This window comes from Crocuta crocuta, unplaced genomic scaffold (genome assembly GCF_008692635.1).
Source record: "Crocuta crocuta isolate KB4526 unplaced genomic scaffold, BGI_CrCroc_1.0 scaffold50, whole genome shotgun sequence".
NCBI lineage: Eukaryota > Metazoa > Chordata > Mammalia > Carnivora > Hyaenidae > Crocuta > Crocuta crocuta.
In genome coordinates, this window is record NW_027527428.1 from 3217865 (window position 1) to 3238995 (window position 21131).

General features: G+C 46.3%; 1 protein-coding gene and 1 pseudogene across 1 annotated transcript in view; both read left to right on the forward strand.

Moving 5' to 3' along the window:
* TEN1 (TEN1 subunit of CST complex) overlaps positions 1 to 20818 on the forward strand; it is a 23824-nt gene extending 3006 nt beyond the window's left edge. Inside the window, exons 2-5 of the mRNA XM_077754734.1 lie at positions 5853 to 5974; positions 7856 to 7974; positions 11196 to 11350; positions 20409 to 20818. Coding sequence (XP_077610860.1) covers positions 7886 to 7974; positions 11196 to 11350; positions 20409 to 20575 — 411 coding nt within the window. The 5' untranslated portion in view covers positions 5853 to 5974; positions 7856 to 7885 and the 3' untranslated portion in view covers positions 20576 to 20818. The remainder of the gene's footprint in view (positions 1 to 5852; positions 5975 to 7855; positions 7975 to 11195; positions 11351 to 20408) is intronic.
* LOC144225804 (U2 spliceosomal RNA) lies at positions 14780 to 14897 on the forward strand (annotated as a pseudogene).
* Positions 20819 to 21131: the final 313 nt, after the last annotated feature.

The window sequence follows — 21131 nt, forward strand, 5'->3', positions numbered from 1 at the left end:
AGACAGCAAGAGCAGGGGAGAGTCAGAGAGAGAGGGAGTCACAGACTGAAACAGGCTCCAGGCTCTGAGCTGGCAGCCAGCACAAAGCCCGACGCGGGGCTCGAACCCACGAACCGCGAGATCACGACCTAAGCGAAAGTCGGACGCTCAACCGACTAAGCCACCCAGGCGCCCCGATAAACCACATCTTCTTGATGCATTCGTCTGTTGATGGACACTTAGGCTCTTTCCATACAAGATCTTCAATTTTAACAGGAATTTATAATAGGAAGCTTTTAATAGATTTTCAGTGGGGTTATATGATCTGATTTACATTTTTAAACATTTTATTGTGGAAATGTTCAAACATGTACAAAGGTAGAAGGAATAATACAATGAACCCCATAAACTTTACCCCCAGGTCCAGTAATTATCCACTATAACTCCATCCAGTTCCCTACCACGTTAATTTTAAGCAAGTCTGATATTCTGTCATTCATAAATACTTTTAATATGTATCTTTAAACTGTTTTTAACATGATCCTAATACCATTATCATACTTGGAAATATTAACATAAATTTCTTGTCATCATTGCAATCAGTATTCACATATCTCACAAAAAACTGTCTACAGCAGGAGTAACTGGGTGGCTCAGTCACTTAAGCATCTGACTTCAGCTTGGGTCATGATCTTGCAGTTCATGAGTTAGAGACCCGCGTTGGGCTCTGTGCTGACAGCTCAGAGCCTGGCGCCCCATTCAGATTCTGTGTCTCCCCCTCTCTCTCTGCCCCTCCCCCACTTGTGCTCTGTCTCTCTCAAAAATAAATAAACATTAAAAATCTTTTAAAATATATAAAAAACATTAAACTACACTTTACAAAATTATCTACAGTTAGTTTGTTCAAATCAGGGCCCAAACAAAGTTTACAGGGTGCAATCAGTTGAGGTAAGACTCTTAAGCTTCTTCTTTTATAGGTTTCCACTATACAATTTTTTCCCACAGCTTATTTATTGAAAAAGCTAGGTCATTTTTCACGTTGAATTTCCCACAACCTGGATTTTTACCATCTCTTTGCATCTTTGCTGTGTTCCTCTGTAAGCTGTTGGCTGTATCTAGAGGTATTGTTAGACTCAGACTTGAGGTTCTGGCAAAAAAGACTCCCTATGGCATATTTTTCCGTTTTAAAATATCGCTCTGGCCGTTATGAAGAGAGAGAGCCATAGAAGGAAAACAGTGGAAGCAGAGACCGGTGGCAACGCTGATGAAAGCTTGGACTGGGGTGGCTTGGTTGGACTGAGGTGCATGGATTCAGTGTGTATTTTGAGGTAGAATTGACAGAAACTTGTGACGAGTAGGATGAGACCATGAGAAGAGGGACACATCAAGAATGACTGCTGGGCTAGAGCACATGTGACACAGGGGTGCGACCTGGAGGCGATATTAGAGCCACAGGACTTGGTTGTGGTTAAAACATCACCTACCTGTGTCTAGTTCGCCTCCGCCCCAGCACCCGTCTAAATGGTCCACGAGAATAGCAGAACAGCAGTGATCAAATCAAGGAAATAACAATACTATTGATACAATACTGTAATCGCAAACCTTTGTATGGATTGACAGTTGTCCAGTCATGTCCTTCATCATACTTTTCTCGGGCAACCCAGATCCAGGCCAGGCTCGTGACTTATATTTAGTTGTATTAGTTTTCTAGGGTTGCTGTAACAAAGTACCACGGACGGGGTGCCTTAAAATAACAGACATTTATTGTCTTATAATTCTGGAGGTCAGAAGTCCAAGATCAAGATGTAGACAGCTTTGGATCCTTCTGAGGCTGTGGGGGAGAATCTGCTCTGTGCTTCTCTCTCAGCTTCTGATGGTTTCCTGGCAGCCTTTGGTGTTCCTTGACTTCCGTGCACATCACTCTGACCTCTGTCTTCACCTTCACGGGGCCCTTCTCTCTGTGCACACATCTGTGTCCAAGTCTCTCCTTACAAGGACACCAGATTAGAGCCCATCCTAATGGCCTCACTTTAACTTGATTACCTCTGTGAAGTCCCTGTCTCCAAATAAGGTCATATTCTGAGGTATTGGGAGTTAGGATTCTAACATCTCTTTTTGAAAGGACACATTTTACCCCCAACAGTTAATGTATCTCTTTAATCTCTTTTAAAAATTAAAAAAAAATTTTTTAATGTTTATTTATTTCTTAGAGAGAGAGAGAGAGACAGCGTGAGCAGGGGAGGGTCAGAGACAGAGGGAGACACAGAATCTGAAACAGGCTCCAGGCTCTGAGCTGCTGTCAGTACAGAGCCAGATGCAGGGCTCGAACCCACGAACCACGAGATCATGACCTGAGCCAAAGTCAGATGCTCAACCAACTGAGCCACACAGGCGCCCCTATTCGTGTTTTGAGAGATACAGAGAGACAGAGCGTGAGTGGGGGAGGGGCAGAGACAGAGGGAGACACAGAATCTGAAACAGGCTCCAGGCCCTGAGCTGCTGTCAGTACAGAGCCAGATGCAGGGCTCGAACCCACGAACCACGAGATCATGACCTGAGCCAAAGTCAGATGCTCAACCGACTGAGCCACACAGGCGCCCCTATTCGTGTTTTGAGAGATACAGAGAGACAGAGCGTGAGTGGGGGAGGGGCAGAGAGAGAGGGAGACGCAGAATCCGAAGCAGGTTCCAGGCTCTGAGCTGTCAGCACAGAGCCCTACATGGGGCTTGAACAGACCATGAGATCATGACCTGAGCCGAAGTTGGATGCTTAACCTACTGAGCCACCCAGGTGTCCCTCTTTAGTCTCTTTTAACTGGAGTAATTTACTTGTCTTCTATTACTGACACGTTTGAAGTATATAAGCCATTTGCTCTGTAGAATGTCCCTCCATTCAGAAGTCTGATACTTCTTCATGATTCAATTCAGGTTATGCACTTTTTGTAGAAAGATATAGCACAAAACAACATGTCTGTTTGAGTGCTTCATATCCAGGCGGTACACAAAGGTAGTATTTGCTAAGTTCGTTTACTATGAAGTAGATCAATTTTTTCTTTGTAATTAATAGGTAATCTTTGGGCAGATCTGTTGAGACAAAGTCAATATCCTGTCCCTCATCAGACTTTTGCCCAGTACATGTAATATCCATTGATGATTCTTCATCTGATAATTCCAGAACTTTTAAAGACATAGTACACAATCCTTTTATTTTAGTTTTTGTAAAATTCACTTCGTTGAGGTTACATTTAAAATTTGTAGTAATCCCCATGTGACAGAATCTTTTGAGGCCATAGTTCAAATAACATGGTGCAATTTGAGTTTTAATGTTGAAGGCTCATTGTGCAATGTAAACTAACAAAGAATTGTAACTTTAGGGGCGCCTGGGTGGCTCAGTCGGTTAGGCATCCAACTTCATTTCAGGTCACGATCTCACTGCTCATGAGTTCGAGCCCCATGTGGGGCTCTATGCTAACAGCTCGGAGCCTGGAGCCTGCTTCAGATTCTGTCTCCATCTCTCTGCCCCTCCCCTGCTTGCGCCCTGTCTCTGTCTATTTCTCTCAAATATAAAAATAAAACATATAAAAAATTTTTTTTTAAGAATTGTAACTATAAAAATATTTATGAGTCGCTTCAGGGCTGGTGAACAAGCCCAGATACCAGGACAGTGGGGCGCTCTGAGACAGCATGGGAGGGGTCCTGCTCCTTCCCACATACCTTGTGCCAAATATCTCTTCCATCTGGATGTTCCTGACTCTTATCTTTCTATAATAAACCAGTAATGCCTTCCAACTGTAGAGTAGTAAACATATACAGTCAAGATTTTTATCCCCTAGAAAGAAACCCAAAGCTGATAAAGGCTGTAATGATCTTGGTTACAGGTGTTACTTCTGACCTTCAATCCTACTGCAGAAATCTTAGCAGAAAAAATGAAAGAAGCAGTCACACTGGGTCACCATCCTTCCTGTATGGTATTTTCTAAGTTGACAGTTGTTAAAAAAAAAAAAAAAAAAAAGGAGAAGGAGAAGAAGATTTTTCTTGTTCATACCATAGATTTTTCTCCCAGAAATGGATATTTTGCCTTGGGCAATAGAAAGGGCAAGGCTCCCAAGTACAGGTTCTACCAGTACCCAGACTTCTAAACACATTATTTGAAATCCAGTTGAGCCACTAGAAAAACCAGTCCTGACATCTACTCAGAAACTCTCTTAAATGTCTGATGATAACATAATGATTTGTGAGCCCTCTGCACTTTGTAAGTTAACAGACGTCTTAATAAACACATAGCGACTTTTATTTGAAAAAAAAAAATCAGTGAGGTTAAAATTTGCAAAAGCCTATGCCCGCGCCCCGAGTCAATTCCACTGTATGATAATTAAAAAAATAAGAATAAGTTTAATGACGTAGTTACTTATAACTTATAGTATATATGGTGTCAGAGAGCAGAAAAGTTACTTTTTTCCAAAAGATTCAAAGTTTTCACCTTTTTTGCTAGATTGGACACAATTGTCCCCATTATTCCAAAATAGAAACCACATTTTTTCCCCCTTCATGGCTGATTTTTGGGTTTTTTGGTTTGTTTGTTTTTTTTGCTTCTCTCCCGTGCCAAAGATGATTAGGGGGCTGTCTCATTTCTTTTTTTGGGGGGGCTGTCTCATTTCTGGGAACAGGAGCAGCTCTGCTCCCTGGTCACAGCGATGAAGAGCATCTGCATTTAGGGAAAAATAGGACAGGGCCTTGGCCAGTTGCCCCTATACCGCTGTTCGGCGCACATTGTCTTGAATATGACCTTCGAACATTGACCAGCGACATTCCCAATGGCCTTCATGTCAGACGATCCTGAAACCAATGGTGCAAGTTTCTGGGTAACATTAAACTTCTGCACTAAAGCTGTGTCCTCTGGTTTTTGCAACTGTCTTACTTGGGGTGACTTAATTGCCATTTTCTGTATTTACACGTCCCTTGGCGTAGCCTATCAAACAGTTGAAGCCTGTCACCTTCAGGATGCTGTTATCATTGATCCTCATGAGCCTCATGTGATTGTACTCTGGAGTGTTCTTCTGCGCTCACATAAATGTACATATTAGACAGAAATGCCTGCTCCTTACTTTTTTTCCTGATGGTGTATCTTGAAGATCTTGCCGTGAGAACGCATATAACGCATCATCCTAAGCAGGCTGCGGAATGTCCACTGTGTCGTTGTTACATCACTTATATAACTGGTCTTCTCTTTCTCTTTTTAAATTTTTTTTTGTGTTTTTATTTACTTTCGAGAGACAGAGAGACACAGAGCATGGCTGGGGAAGGGGCAGAGAGAGAGGGAGACACAGAATCCGAAGCAGGCTCCAAGCTCTGAGCCATCAGCGCAGAGCCCGATGCGGGGCTCGAACCCATGAACCGTGAGATCGTGTCCTGAGCCAAAATCAGACACTTAACCGACTAAGCCAACCAGGCGCCCTTCTCTTTCTCTTTTTAAAATTACTCACCAAAACTTGTAACCCTAATCTAACCATGAAAAAAACATCAGACGAAACCCAAACTGAAGGTCATTCTACAAAATGCCTGACTGATATACCTCAAAATTCTCAAGGTCAAAAGGCAAGGAAAGTCTGAGAAATTATCATAACCCAGAGGAGCCTAAAGAGACATAACAACTGAATGTAATGCGGCATTCTGGAGGGTACTGTAACACAGAAAAAGGAAATTAGGGAAAAAACTAAGAAAATCCAAGGAAAGTGTGCTGTCAAGTTGTATTGATACAGGTTCATTAATTGTGGCAAGTGTGTCGTACTAATATAAGATGTTAATTATAGGGAAAACTGGGTAAGTTGTACCATCTTTACAGGTTTTCTTTCCTTTCTTTCTTTTTTTTTTAAGTTGGCTCCACGCCCAGCGCTTAGTCCAATGTAGAGCTTGAACTCCAGACCCTGAGATCCAGAAGTGAGCTGATATCAAGAGTCAGACGCCTAACCGACTGAGCCACCCAGGCGCCCCTACAGGTTTGTTTGTTTTAATATAAATCTAAAACTATTCTAAAATAAAAAGGTGATTTCAGAGGCACCTGGATGGCTTAGTCGGTTAAGCGTCCGACTTCGGCTCAGGTCATGATCTCACCGTTCATGGGTCCGAGCCCCATGTTGGGCTCTGTGCTGACACCTCAGAGCCTAGAGCCTCCTTCGAATTCTGTGTCTCCCTCTCTCTCTGCCCCTCCCCTGTTCATGCTCTGTCTCTCTCTGTCTCAAAAATAAATAAACAAAAATATTAAAAATAAATAAGAAAGGTGATTTTTAAAAAGTGAAGTCTTCCTTTATGTGCACCTATGAGAGAATGTCAAAATATATCAAGTGAAAAAAATCAAGATACAGAACAGCATGTATACTATAGAGGGAAAATAAATATCTACTTATATTTACTTTTTTTTTTTTTAATGGTTTTTATTTATTTCTAGNTACTTTTATTTGCATAACAAAACACTGGAAGGGCACATAAGAAATGAGTAAAAGTGATTTGCTTTCAGGGCCAGGGTTGGCAAACTTCAGCACAGGCCAGATCCAGCTCACTGCATGTTTTTATTTTATTTAAAAAAAATTTTTTTAATGTTTTTATTTATTTTTGAGACAGAGAGAAACAGAGCATGAGTGGGGGAGGGGCAGAGAGCGAGAGGGAGACACAGAATCCGAAGCAGGCTCCAGGCTCTGAGCTGTCAGCACAGAGCCCGACGTGGTGCTCAAACCCACAAAACGTGAGATCATGACCTGGGCCGAAGTTGGATGCTCAACTGACTGAGCCACCCAGGCACGCCCTTAGATGTTTTTATAAATAAAGTTTAAGGAACAAGCCTTGCTCATTTCTCTATATATTGTCTGTGATTGCCTTCATAATACAATGGCAGGCTTCAGTAGTTGTGATGGAGAGCGTGTGTTACCGTCTGCCCTTTCATAGACCCCCAGTCAGGGGATCCTAAGAGAAGGGGTTGCCTAGGGATTTGGGTGGGACAACGCTTTCCCACATAGATCACTTTTTATGTTGTTTTATTTTTTTTAATTGGTGAATGCATAACCTATCAAAAATGTTTTTTAATTTTTTTTTAATTTAAAAAAAAATTTTTTTTAATGTTTTATTTCTTTCTAGGAGAGAGAGAGAGACAGCTTGAGCAGGGGAGGGTCAGAGAGAGAGGGAGTCACAGACTGAAACAGGCTCCAGGCTCTGAGCTGGCAGTCAGCACAGAGCCCGACGCGGGGCTCGAACCCATGAACTGCGACATCATGACCCAAGCAAAAGTCGGACGCCCAACCGACTAAGCCACCCAGGCGCCCCTGTTTTTTAATTTTTTTAAATATTTTTATTAAAAACATTTTTAAATGTTTTTTTAATAATGAGAGAGAGGGATAGAGCGCGAGTAGGGGAGGAGCAGAGAGAGAGGGAGACACAGAATCTGAAGCAGGCTCCAGGCTCTGAGCTGTCAGCACAGAGCCCGAGGTGGGACTCGAACCCATGGCCCACGAGATCATGACCTGAGCCGAAGTCGGACGCTTAACCGACTGAGGCACCCAGGTGTCCTAAAATGTTTTTATTTATTTTTGTGAGAGAGAGACAAAGTGTGGGCCGGGGAAGGGCAGAGAGAGAGAGAGGGAGGTATGGAATCCGAAGCAGGCACCATACTCTAAGCTGTCAGTACAGAGCCTGCGGTGGGGCTTGAACCCAGGAACTGTGTAATCATGACCTGAGCTGAAGTCAGAAGCTCAACTGACTGAGCCACCCAGGCGCCCCCAAAATTTTTTTTTATATATTAAACTGCCACCCACTGGGACTAGCCTTTCCCGTGCTCCCGGTCTCAGGAATCTGCTAATCTCAGTCTTGTGTTCTGCTGGGTTTGTCAGGAATCTTCAAAAATCCATCTCCGCTCTGAGATGCTGCCCAAACCTGGGACCTACTACTTCCCCTGGGAAGTCAGTGCCGGCCAAGTTCCCGACGGAGGCACACTGAGAACATTCGGAAGGTGAGAATGGCCTTTTCACAAGGTGGGGGGATGTTTCAATTCCCCACCCGCCTCCACAGACAGAAAAAAAACAACTAAAATAGTTCTATTGTAATTTTGTCTAGTTATTTTTTTGAACTGTTTACAAGTTTTATTTATTTAAGTAATCTCTACCCCTTACATGTGGCTCAGACTCACGACCTCAGTGTCAAGAGTTGCATGTTCACCTGAGCCGGCCAGGCACCCCGTGTTTAGTTATTTTATTTAAAGACCTTTTAAATGTTTGTTTATTTACTTTGAGAGAGGGAGAGATAGAGAGTCAGCAGGGGAGGTGCAGAGGGAAAGGGAGATGGAATCTGAAGCAGGCTCCAGGCTCTGAGCTGTTGGCACGGAGCCCGATGCGGGGCTCGAACCCACAACCCATGAGATCATGACCTGAGCCGAAGTCGGACACTCAACCGACTTAGCCACCCGGGTGCCCCTAAATGCTAAAAATCTAATATGTTTTCATTGTAAAAAATGTAGACAGTTGATAAAAGTATGAAGAAAGCAAGCAAAAACAGGTGTAATCTCACTGTCTAGACAGCCACTGCTAACCTTTTGGTGATTACTTCACACATTTTCATGTGTATGTATGTACTCACAGGAATATGAGGATGGCTCTGTGTTCGTACAAAATCTGTGTAGCATCATTAGTCATGAGGGAAATGCAAATTAAAACCCATGATGAAGGATGCCTGGGTGGTTCTGTCGGTTAAGCGTCTGACTTTTTTTTTTTTAAAGAGAAGGCTTTCCTTTCTTTTTCTTTATTTTGAGAGAGAGAGCAAGCGGGGGAGGGACAGAGAGAAAGAGAGAGAGAGAGAGAGAGAGAGAGAGAGAGAAAATCCCAGGCAGGCTCCACACTGTTAGTGCAGAGCCTGATGCAGGGCTCAAATTCACAGACCATGAGATCATGGCCTGAGCTGAAGTCGAGTCAGACACTTAACTTTCTGAGCCACCCAGGCGCCCCAAGTGTCTGACTCTTGATTTCGGTTCAGGTCATGATCTCATGGTTCATGAGATTGAGACCCACATCAGACTCTTTGATGACAGTGTGGAGCCTGCTTGGGATTCCCCCTCTCTCTCCTTCTCTCTCTGCCCCTCCCCTTCTTTCTCACGCTCTCTCAAAAATAAATAAACTATAAAAAATTTTAAAGCAGACTAACAAAAGCAAAAGCTGATGAGGGCGTGGAGCAGGTAGAACTCCCACACACTCCTGGTAGGAATGTAAAATGGCACAAGTGTTTTGGAAAACAGGTTCGCAGTTTCTTTAAAAGCTAGACACGGGCTCCTAAGTGGCTCAGTTGGTTGAGCCTCTGACTCTGATTTCAGCTCAGGTCGTGATCCCAGGGTCATGGGATCAAGCCCCACATAGGGCTCTACACGGAGTGTGAAACCTGCTTGAGATTCTCTCCCTCTCTCCCTTTGTTCCTCTCTCCTGCTCCCAGTCTCTCTCTCTCTCTTTAAAATAAAAGAAAGAAAGAAAGAAAGAAAGAAAGAAAGAAAGAAAGAAAGAAAGAAAGAAAAGATTTAAAAGGTAAACATACTTCTAATGGGGTGTCTGGCTGGCTCAGTCCATAGAGCATGAAACTCTTAGGATCTCAAGGTTATGAGTTCAACCCCCACATTGGGTATAAGAAATTACTTAAATTAAAACGAATTATATACGTATATAAGCATGCATTTACATGATCCAGCTATTCCACTCCTAGATATGTACTCAAGAGAAATGAAAACATGTCTGCACCAAGACTTGTGCATATTTTATTTTATTTTATTAAATGCTTAATTAATAATTAAATTATTTTTTAAATGTTTTATTTTTGAGAGAGAGGGACAGAGCACGAGCAGGGGAGGGACAGAGAGGGAGGGAGACACAGAATCCGAAGCAGGCTCCAGGCTCTGAGCTGTCCGCACAGAGCCTGATGCGGGGCTTGAACCCATGAACTGCGATATCGTGACCTGAGCCAAAGTCGGACGCTTAACCAACTGAGCCACCCAGGTCTCCCTACCCTTTTTTTTTTTTTTTTTAAGAGAGAGAGAAAGCATGTGCGTGCAAGTGGGAGAAGGGCAGGGGTTGGGGGGGGGGAGAGAGAGAGAGAGAAAGAATCTTAAGCAGGTTCCACACTCAATCCCACGACCCTGGAATCATGACCTGAGCTGATATCAAGAGCTGGACGCTTAATCAACTGAGCCACCCAGGCACCCCAAACAAATTATTTTTAATAATTTCAACGGAGTCTGACTGAGCAATAAAAGGAATAAACCACTGATTTACCCAACAGCATAAGTGAACCTCAAAACCATTCTGCAGACTGAAAAGCTAGACACAAAAGAATACATATTGCTGTGATTCTATTTATATGAGGTGCTTGAGTAGAAAAGCTCTGTAGAGAACAAAAGCAGGCCAGTGGGTTGTCTGGGATGGGAGATGTGGAGGCTGATTTCATAGTGGCACAAGGGACCTTTTGGGGGCGATAGAAATGTGCCAAATCTTTTTTTAGAGGATTTTTAAAAAATATTTATTTTTGAGACAGAGAGAGCACGTGCGCACAAGTGGAGGAGGGGCAGAGAGAGCGGGAGACAGAATCCAAAGCAGGCTCCGTGTTGTCAGCCCAAAGCCTGATGAGGGGCCTGAACCCACGAACGGTGAGATCATGACCAGAGCCGAAGTTGGACCTCAACTGACTGAGCCACGCAGGTGCCCCGAAATGTGATGAATCTTAACTAGGGTGGTGGCTACATAAGTGTATACTTTTGTCAACACTCGTTAAACAGGTGCCTCGTAATGCATAAAATTGATATCTTAACAATGTAGGGGCACCTGGGGGGCTCAGTCGGCTGAGCATCCAACTTTGGTTCAGGTCAGGATCTCATGGTTTGTGGGTTCGAGCCCTGTGTCGGGCTCTGTGCTGACAGCTCAGGAGCCTGCTTCGCATTCTGTGTCTCCCTCTCCCTCTGTGCCCCTCCCCAGCTCATGCTTGCTTGCTCTCTCTCTCTCTCAAAAATAAATAAATAAACAAAAAATTTTTTAAAAAGATATCTTAACAATGCAGACTGAAAACAATTTTTCTCACTTGTTGCTGCCTTTTTTATTTCTCTGATCAGAGTCCCCTGGGTTCACTGGGCTCCTGGAACCGTTTGAACTCTTTGTGTTTGTTCTGTGTGTGGATACCAATGACCACGCCTTTCCTGACCTGCAGGTTATGCCTCTATGACATGGCACAGTCCCGAGTCACCTTGAGGGCCCAGCACGGGTCTGACGAGCACCAGATCCTGGTCTGTACCAAGTTGGTGGAGCCATTCCAAGCCCAGCTGGACTCCATGTACCTTGTCCTCGGGGAGCTGGAGCGCCAGGGTAAGCCGTGGCCTCCCACGCTCTCTTCACTGTGGGGCCTGAGTGGGACAGTCTCCAGTTAGGACGGGGCCCCCACAGGAGGCCCTCAACTGGGGTTAACTTTCCTTCCAAAGCAGCCCACAAGTTCAAGAGTCATGGGAAACGGATGTGATCCAGCTCAGTGGACCTGCCCTAGGAAGTGAGTGGGGAGAGAAGCCATTCATCTCCGAAGGCTTACCTCGTGCTAGGCCTGGTACTAGACAGTTTGCTTAAATCTTTGTGAATCTGCCCACCGGGTCTTCCACTGAGTCTTACTGCTGCTGTTTCACAGATGAGGAAGCCCAGGCTCAGGGAGGATGCAGCTGGAATAACAGGCCAGCAAGTCTATTTCTTTTTTTTTTTTTTTTAATATTTTTTTATTTATTTCTAGGAGAGAGAGAGAGACAGTGTGAGCGGGGGAGGGTCAGAGAGAGAGGGAGATACAGACTCTGAAATAGGCTCCAGGCTCCGAGCTGGCAGTCAGCACAGAGCCCGACGCAGGGCTCGAACCCACGAACTGCAAGATCATGACCTAAGCGAAAGTCGGACGCTTAACCGACTAAGCCACCCAGGCGCCCCCCAGCAAGTCTGTTTCTAAGAGAAATAGAAAGGAAGGAATATCAGCAACTGGGGAGAGTCTCTCTGGCATCAAGAGTTGAAGGTTGCTCTTTTTTTTTTTTTTTAATGTTTATTTTTGAAAGGGAGAGAGAGCGAGGGAGCGTACCCACACAAGAGTGGGGGAGGGGCAGAGAGAGGGGGACAGAGGATCCAAAGCAGGCTGTGTGCTGCCGGCAGAGAGCCCAGTGCGGGGCTCGAATCCACCAACCATATGATCATGACCTGAGCCCAAGTCAGACACTCAACCGACTGAGCCACCCAGGCGCCCCAAAAGTTGCTCTTTAAAACCTAGGTACCTGAATGGATTCTTTGCTTTGCCCTCTGGCCATCCCTATGCCACCTTCCTTTACACAGTTGATATCATGCTACATAATGTTGTATCTGGTTATTTTGGCTTCACGTACATCATAAACATTTCCCCATGTTTTTAAAATTTGTGTAGACATAGTACTTGATAGCTGTATTTTATAGATAGATTAGATGTGTATCTTGATTCACATGATCATTGAACATGCATATTGTTTCCATTTTTTGCTCTTATAAATATCCTGTACGTTGACTGGTTAAAGAAATTATAGTATATTGTCAGTGGGATATTATGCAGCTATTAAAAATGGTGTTGTAGAGGCACCTGGGTGGCTCAGGCGGTTAAGCGTCTGACCTCGGCTCAGGTCATGATCTCACAGTTTGTGAGTTCGAGCCCCATGTCTACCTGGAGCCTGCTTCAGATTCTGTGTCTTCCTCTCTCTCTCTGCCCCTCTCCCACTCATGCTCTGTCTCTGTCTCTCAAAAATGAATGAACGTTAAAAAAATGTTTTAAATGGTGCTGTAAATCTTCATCAATTGACATGAAGAGATGTTCATAGTATCTTACTAAGAAAAAGCAGTTTACAAAACAGTATGTATTGTAAGAGCCCTTTTTTTAAAGAAAGAGTTTATCTTTAACTAATCTCTATATCCAACATGAGGCTCGAACTTACAACCCTGAGGTCAAGAGTCACCTGCTCTACCAACTGAGCCAGCCAGGCACCCCTAATATACATTTTTTTGTATACATGGAAGTTTGAAAAATTATTCATCGAAATGTTAATAGCAGTTTTTCTGAGCGGTAGGATTGTGGGGTTCTTTGTATTTGTATTAGCATTTTACAATGAAAACATATTGCTTTTATTTCATCTTCCTTTAAAACTGTTTTTAATTGAATATTTTGAGAGAGAGAGAGAGAGCAAGCGTGAGTGGGGGAAAGGCAAAGAAAGAAAGGGAGAAAATCCCAAGCAGGCTCTGTGATGTCAGCACATGGCTCAAACCCACGAACTGTGAGATTAAGATCTGGGCTGAAACCAAGAGTCGGGGGCGCATGGGCGGCTTAGTTGGTTAAGCGCCTAACTTTGGCTCAGGTCTAACTTTGGCTCAGGTCATGACCTCATGATTTGTGAGTTCTAGCCCTGTGTCAGGCTCTGTGCTGACATCTCAGAGCTTGGAGCCTGCTTTATTCTGTCTCCTTCCCTCTGCCCCTACTAAGCTCACACTGTCTTTCTCTCAAAAATAAATAAATAGTTTTTAAAAAGTTAAAAAAAAAGAGTCACATGCTTAACCTACTGAGTCATCCAGATACCCCAAAAATGTATGTTTTTATAGCCAGAGGGGTAAAAATAATTTTTAAAAAATCTATCTATATTGAGATATATTAAAAATGCTACAGTTAATGCCTTTCGGCACTAATCTTTATCCATTTTCTGAGTATTTCTTCAAAATAGTTTCCTGAACGTAGAATTGCTCTATCAAAGGATACAAACATGTATGCTTCTTGCTTTACACCATCAACTTCCTTTCTAAAAGTCACGGTGGTTTTTAACTCTGGATGAAATATACTAGAAGAAATGTTATTTAATGGTGTTTACTTTAATTATCTTTGATTTCATAATAGTTAATCTTTACTCAGGCTTAAGCCTTTGAGCTCACAGAGCTCCTCCCCTCCTGTTGATTTGAGAGAGGCATCAGGAGGGGGCTGCGAATAGGTACAAAGGGCTTTTGCACAAATGATTTCCACTTTGACTGCAGCCCCGGATCACCTGAGGCTTCCCCCTGTACCCCCGGCCCTGCAGTGAATCCTGGGAGCTGTCAGGAGCCCACCACCCAGGGTCTGGGGTGCTAAGGCCTGATTGCAAATCCAGAGAGGGGTTGAAACTTAGGATGGCAGGCCAGGATGAGAGCAGGACCTGGCGTGGATATTTAGAATTACTTGCAGGAAGAAAAATGGAAAAAAACCGTGTGTAAGTTCAACCCATATAATTTTTTAAATTTAATATTTTCAAATCAAATGTGCACAAGTGAAATGGTAGAATGGACCTCCCTGTCTGTGCCCATCACCCAGATTCAGCAGGAATCCGTAGTCTACTCTTTCTGCATTTATACTACACTGCCTGCATTTATTTATTTGTTCTGTTGGTGTCTAGTAGAGCAAATCTGATATTTTGTGTACCCAGAAACACCTCCTATGTCTCCAACATTACCACAATCATATTCAACAAAATAGCTGTTCCTTGATATCTGTTTGTCCGTGTTCACTCTCCTCCTCTCCATGGCTTTTTTTTTTTTTTAATGTTTATTTATTTTTGAGAGAGAGAAAGGGAGAGACAGAGGATGTGAAGCCAGCTCCTCAGTGAGAGTGAAGAGCCCGACACAGGGCCTGAACTCATGAACCATGAGATCTTGACCTGAGCCGAAGTCAGACGCTTTAAGCGACTGAGCCACCCAGGCGCCCCTTATTGGCTTTTTAAAATTGCTTAGTTCATCGCTTCTCAGCCTTTTGGCTAAAATCAAGTGTAGTATCTGTTCTTATCAGTTTAAAATCGGTTAGTTCAGATCAAGATCCCAAGTCTGTATATTGCATTTGGGTTACATACCCCAAATATCTTGTAATAGTTGTCTTTTTTTTTTTTTTTTAATGTCATTTATTAGAGAACTCGGGTCTGGAATTGGCCGATTGTTTCCTCCTGGTTGCATTAAACCTTCTGTTTCCTGCCTTTTCCTGAGTGTAGTTCAGGGACAGCACAGGGTCGAAGAGACGAAAAGGTTCTTTAGGGAAGAATCACAGTCAATAAACGCAGGAAACTTCGAGAGTCACCTCTTTGAAAGCCCTGATGAAATAACGAATCCAGGCAGTGATCAGTCGATCTTATCACTGGCTGCTCCCGTTGAACCTTGCAAAGCCGGAGTCAGCCAGCAGCACCCAGACCTGCCCCATAAGCCCGACTCAGTGGAAGCAGATTGGTCAGTCTCACACCTGCGCTGTGACGCACTTTGAAGGCACAGACAGTACCACTCTCAGTGTCTTTGTCCCCCGCTTCCCAAAACGGAACCTGAATAATCAGATCTCAGATCAACCAGCAATCTCCCTAAGCTCTGGCTACTTTACTGCTTCTCCTTACTTTAATCACAATCTTTTTTTTTTTTTTTTTTGGTCTTAAAAAAATGTTTCAGGGCACCTGGGTGGCTCAATCAGTTAAGTATCCTACTTCGGCTCAGGTCATGAGCTCATGCTCATGGGTTCAAGCCCCGCATCGGGCTCCGTGCTGACAGCTCAGAGCCTGCAACCTGCTTCGGATTCTGTGTCTCCCTCTCTCTCTGCCCCTCTCCTGCTTGCACTCTGTCTCTCAGTCTCTCAAAAATTAATGAACATTAAAAAAAAATTTTTAAGCTTCCCCTAAATTTCTAATTTCTGAATAAAACATGCTCCCCATTTGCAACGGACACACAGAAGGAAAGACAGCGGTGAGGAGGGAGGGGCAGAGTGTTGGCCGAGCCTGGAGGTGCCCACTGATCCACATAGACGGCGACGTTCCTGTGTGGCTGCTTTCAAACCTCCTCTGTATGCCCTGTCCTGGCCAGATTCCAAGTTCTTGGGGCTACAAAGATCAACTAGATACAAGATATGCCCTTTGGCAAGCTTAGCTGTTCCAAGGACAGACGAGAGGTTACCTAAGTCCACGTTCTGAAATTTGTACACGTAGCTAGCTAGCCAAGGAGAACCAAAAGGTGAAGCCACATCAGAAACCCGCTGGCTGGGACATGTCCTTTGGACACCATCGAAGGGCCCAAAGGCGTCCTGCCCGGGGATTGAGGCTTGGGGATGCAGGCTTTCCCCCAGTGCTGCTCCAGAGTCCCTAGAATTCCTAGGCTGCCCGTGACCTTGCCTGCAGCGAGAGCGCTGCCCCTAGGGCCCTCGCCCGAAACCCCATAAACTCCACCTGCCTGGTTTTTTTCCAGCTGACCGTAGTTCCCTTACAGGCCTTCCTGCTGTGTTCTCTAGAACCTTCTCTCCTCCCTAAAAGACTCCTTTTTATGCTCTCACCTTCACTGGGACTTGCCTGGAACCCGGCTCCTCCCCAGGACTACAGCTCTCCTCCGGTCCCCGTGTGGCGAGTGGTCTGCCTCCCGGGTCCCTCCCACCACCAGACCCGGAGGCGTGGGGCTTGGGTTTGCCATTGTGAATCTTTATCCTTCTCTGAGGAAAGACGGGACAGATGGATGACCAGTTCTGCTCGCAGGCGCCTCTTGCCCCACTTCTGCCTCCCATGGCCACACCCCTGCGGCCGGGCTGGGCGGCCTGGTATCTGTCTGCTGCTCTCGCCCCTGCAGCGCCGCAGGACCTGTGGACTTGGGACTCATGCCTTTTCTCCCACCCCCTCCCCCCACTCGAGCCCCGCCTCACGCTGAGGGCAGCCCCTCCTCCCCTGGCAGAAGTTTCCTGCTGGCAGAAGTTTCCCTGCCCTCGCTTCCATCACAGCGGCCTGACCAACCCCCAACCTCCGCCCTCTAGGGTCCCACCGACGGCTGATGGAGCAGGTTCGCCCACTCCGTGGATCCCAGCATGACGATTTCGAGGTGTCTCACTGTGCTGGGTCTTCCGCGCGTCCCAATCAGCTTCCCCACCCCCCGTGATCGTGATCCACCACAGCTGCTTCGGCCACTCCGTCTACTTCATCACCTCCAGGCTCCTTTGGCAGATTACCTTACCTCCTGCGTCACGGGTGAATTTTAAATTACCTGCGTCCACACCCACAGATGCTCCTTTCTTATCTGCGAGGGAGAAGGGTCCGACCTCCCTGTGGCTCAGCCCCTGTGCTGTGACAACAGCCTGCCCTCCGTGGGAACTTTGCTCTCCCAACTGAATCCCTAACCTGTTCCCACTGCTTCTTCCCTGTCAGCATATAAATCACTCAAGCTTCTTCTCCATTAAAATAACAGTGTCCCCCTCTGCTCTGTATCCCTGCCTCGCTGTGACCTTCTTTCTCTGCCTGGGCAAACTTCCTTTTTTTTTTTTTTTAATGTTTTATTTATTTCTAGGAGAGAGAGAGACAGCGTGAACAGGGAAGGGGCAGAGAGAGAGGGAGTCACATACTGAAACAGGCTCCAGGCTCTGAGCTGGCAGTCAGCAGAGAGCCCGCCGCGGGGCTCGAACCCACGAACCGCGAGACCATGACCTAAGCGAAAGTCGGACGCTTAACCGACTAAGCCACCCAGGCGCCCCATGCCTGGGCAAACTTCCTAAAAGCAGGTCTCTTCTTGGGCCGCCTGGGCGGCTCAGTCGGTTAAGCGTCCGGCTCTTGGTTTCGGCTCAGGTCGTGATCTCACGGTGCAAGGGTTCGAGCCCCACAGAGCGCAGAGCCTGCTTGGGATTCTCTCTCTCCACCCCTTCCCTGCTCAGGCTCACTCTCTCTCAAAATAAATACACTTAAAAGAAAGAAGGTCTGTTCTTCATATCACCCTTCCTTCTACCCATGCCTCCACCCACTGCATTCCAACTGTTTTGGCATCCAGTCTCTGTTGCTCTGGGTTCGTTATGCTTCCAAGAACTTCCCCTGAATGACTCTCTCCCTGGCCATCTTGTTTGTAAACGCTATTCTCCCCTCCCTACGGCATTTCTTCAAAGGCTTTTACCCCAGTTACAGAGACCTTCTGCAGATGGGCTGACACAGATGGACTGAGAGACTTTCCCAGTGTGTCCTTTGTGATAATCATCTTTCTAAAGGTCACTTCCATGTTTAATAACATTTTTCATTCACAGGGAGAAACAACATGTTCCTCACTATAAATAGGGAAGGAAGGGTTGCCCCAGGCTGACGGGAGGAAAGGGCTCATGGGCTTCCTGTAAGAAAAGTCCTGCAAGGGGCGCCTGGGGGGCTCAGTCGGTTAAGCGTCTGACTTAGGCTCAGGTCCTGATCTCACGGTTCATGGGTTCAAGCCCTGCGTCAGGTTCTTTGCTGACAGCTCCTGACAGCTCAGAGCCTGGAGCCTGTTTCAGATTCTGTGTCTCTCTCTCTCTCTGCCCTCCCCAACATGCTCTGATTCTTTCTGTCTCAAAAATAAACAAACTATTAAAAAAAAAGGTCTTGCGAAATCATGTCAAATAACTAAGAACATCTTGGTACAGGTAGTTTTAATTGCAAACAAGGTCTGTGCTTTTGTTCTTGCTTCAACAAGATTTTGTTCTTGTTCTGCTCTGTGATACCTGTACGGGCTACACGTGTCACAAGAAAAGGCCTAAGGCCTAGACTTTCGGTGCCAGGTGACATTTTGGCAGATGTCCTGTTTGGTTGATCAGTATCTGTCACCCACCTATTCCTGAAGAGGCCCAAGTGATGGGTATAAGCCATCTACAGCGATGGAGAGATCCAGACAGTGCCACGTGCCCACTGCTCTTCAGGCTGCGTCCTGTCTGCTGCCCAGCACCGGGGCCAGTAGAAGCTGAGGACACACAGGCAGCCTCCTGTTCCAAACAAGTTCATCTTCCGGTCCTGAAGGCTGGAATTTAGACAGTCCAACATTCTGAATTCTGCCCCCCAGTCTATGTTAAATCAAGAAAATGGTCTAGGGGGTGCTTGGGTGGCTCAGTTTGTTAGGCGTCGGACGTCCATTCAGGTCATGATCTCATGGTTTGTGTGTTCGAGCCCCGCGTCGGGCTCTGTGCTAACATCTCAGAGCCTGGAGCCTTTTTCGGATTCTGTGTCTCCTTCGTTCTCTGCCCCGCTTCTGCTAGTGCTGTCTCTTTCTCGTTCTCTCTCTCTCAAAAATAAGTAAACATTAAACAAGTTGTTTTTTTTTTTAAAGTGGTCTAGGGGTGCCTGGCTGGCTCAGTCGGTACAGTGTGCAATTCTTTTTTTTTTTTAATGTTTTATTTATTTCTAGGAGAGAGAGAGAGAGAGACAGCGTGAGCAGGGGAGGGTCAGAGAGAGAGGGAGTCACAGACTGAAACAGGCTCCAGGCTCTGAGCTGGCAGTCAGCACAGAGCCCGACGCGGGGCTCAAACCCACAAACCGCGAGATCATGACCTAAGCGAAAGTCGGACGCTTAACCGACTAAGCCACCCAGGCGCCCCTACAGTGTGCAATTCTTGATCTCGGAGTTGTGAGTTCAAGCCCCACATTGAGAGCAGAGCCGGAAGGAAGGAAGGAAGGAAGGAGAAAGAGGGGAAAAAAAAAAAGAGAAAGTGGTCTAGACTAGAAGGAAGCCTAGGCATAGACTTATCTAACCAGAGAGCCTCTATCTCAAAACTGCATCAGAAGAAGACAGGATAATGTCCTAGAACATTGAATGTATTCATGACGTGCCCAGAGAGCATAAAAAAAATGGATGAAAAAAAGAAACTGTTAGGGTAAACCCCACGTGTCTTTCCTGCTTGATGTCACCTGCATGCCAACATCTTTCCATCAGGTCAACACAGCCTATGCTAGGAGCACCTCCCAGCCCCTCATCCAGGGTGGGATAACCTGATCCTATAAGGCCAAGTGTAATCCCTTGGATTGACTAATTATGGTGTTCTCTTTGCCCCAATTTCCAATGCCAGTGGGCCCAGTATGCCACGGGGGCCCTTCCCTTAGGACAAATGGAAAACTAGGATGGTGACTGAGACCCTCCTCAACCCCAGGCACGTGGGTCTTACAGAGAAGGTGGCAGGAATTAAGATGACAAAGATGGGGCACCTGAGTGGCTCAGTCGGTTAAGCATCTGAATCTTGATCTCAGCTCAGGGCTTGATCTCAGGGTCGTGAGTTCAAGCCCCACACTGGGCATCATGCTGGCTGTGGAGCCTACTTAAAAAAAATAAAATAAAATAAAAACAAAACCGACAACCAAGGAGGGAAGCAGAGGGTACATCTACCTGGCCCTTCCTCCATGCAGAAGTGGGACTTTCAGGCTGTCCCCTAAGTTCCAGACGTGTGCTAACTGTGTGTGGCAGGGCCACAGTTCTGAAGCCCTCGTAGGAAAATTACCGGGACGCCACATGCTATCCCTCAAACTCATCCTGTTAAAACTCGGGCCCGAGAGCAAGGCCAGGGAAACAGCCGGAAGGCATCTGTAAGGTGTGTGGCTGACACATGGGTCAGTCACTGCTAGTGCCTTATGCTGGTGTCTTTCAGACGGAGGCTCTGTGGTGAAGGCCCGGGTGCTGACTTGTGTGGAAGGAATGAATCTACCCTTGTTAGAACAAGCCGTCCGGGAGCAGAGGAGGTACCAGCAGGAGAGGGACAGCAGCCAGCAGCAAGTGGCAGTTCCTGACAACTGTGCCCCCCAGACCTGTCCCTGAGATCAAGCCCCCTGAGATGCTAGAGCCGCTGCAGAGAAGATGCAGGACCTTCCCCAGGAAGTGACAGCCTTTGTCTGGAGCTGCAGAGAAGGGGTCGGGGGTGGGGTGGGGTGGCTAACTGGATTGTTCCAGACACCCTGCGGGAGGCTGCACCGTGGGGTGCTGGGGCCTGAGCCTCGAGTGGAAATATGGAGGGTTCTGGAAAGTCCGCATGAATAAAAACCCCAGAGGGGGGAGACCTTGTACTGTGTGCACGTGGTGCAGCGCCGGCGGGGACCAGGAGGGGGAGCTGGGGAGCCAGCAGCCTGTTAGCAGTGAAGCTCCAGGAGCGCAGGGTTTCTGGTGAATTCTGGGCTGGTGTTACCAGGGGGTTGGTGCTAGGGACCCCCAGGGCCCGGGTGGGGGGCCCGGGATGCAAGGGGGCTGTCCCCACTGAGGTTCTGCCCTCACAGGAGGCCAGGCGTCTCCAAACAGTTGAGGCCCAGCCCCTCACCCTGGCCTTGCGGCCTAGGGCAGGACTGTGGCTTCAGAACTCCCTTCGGACCGCCGACCTCTG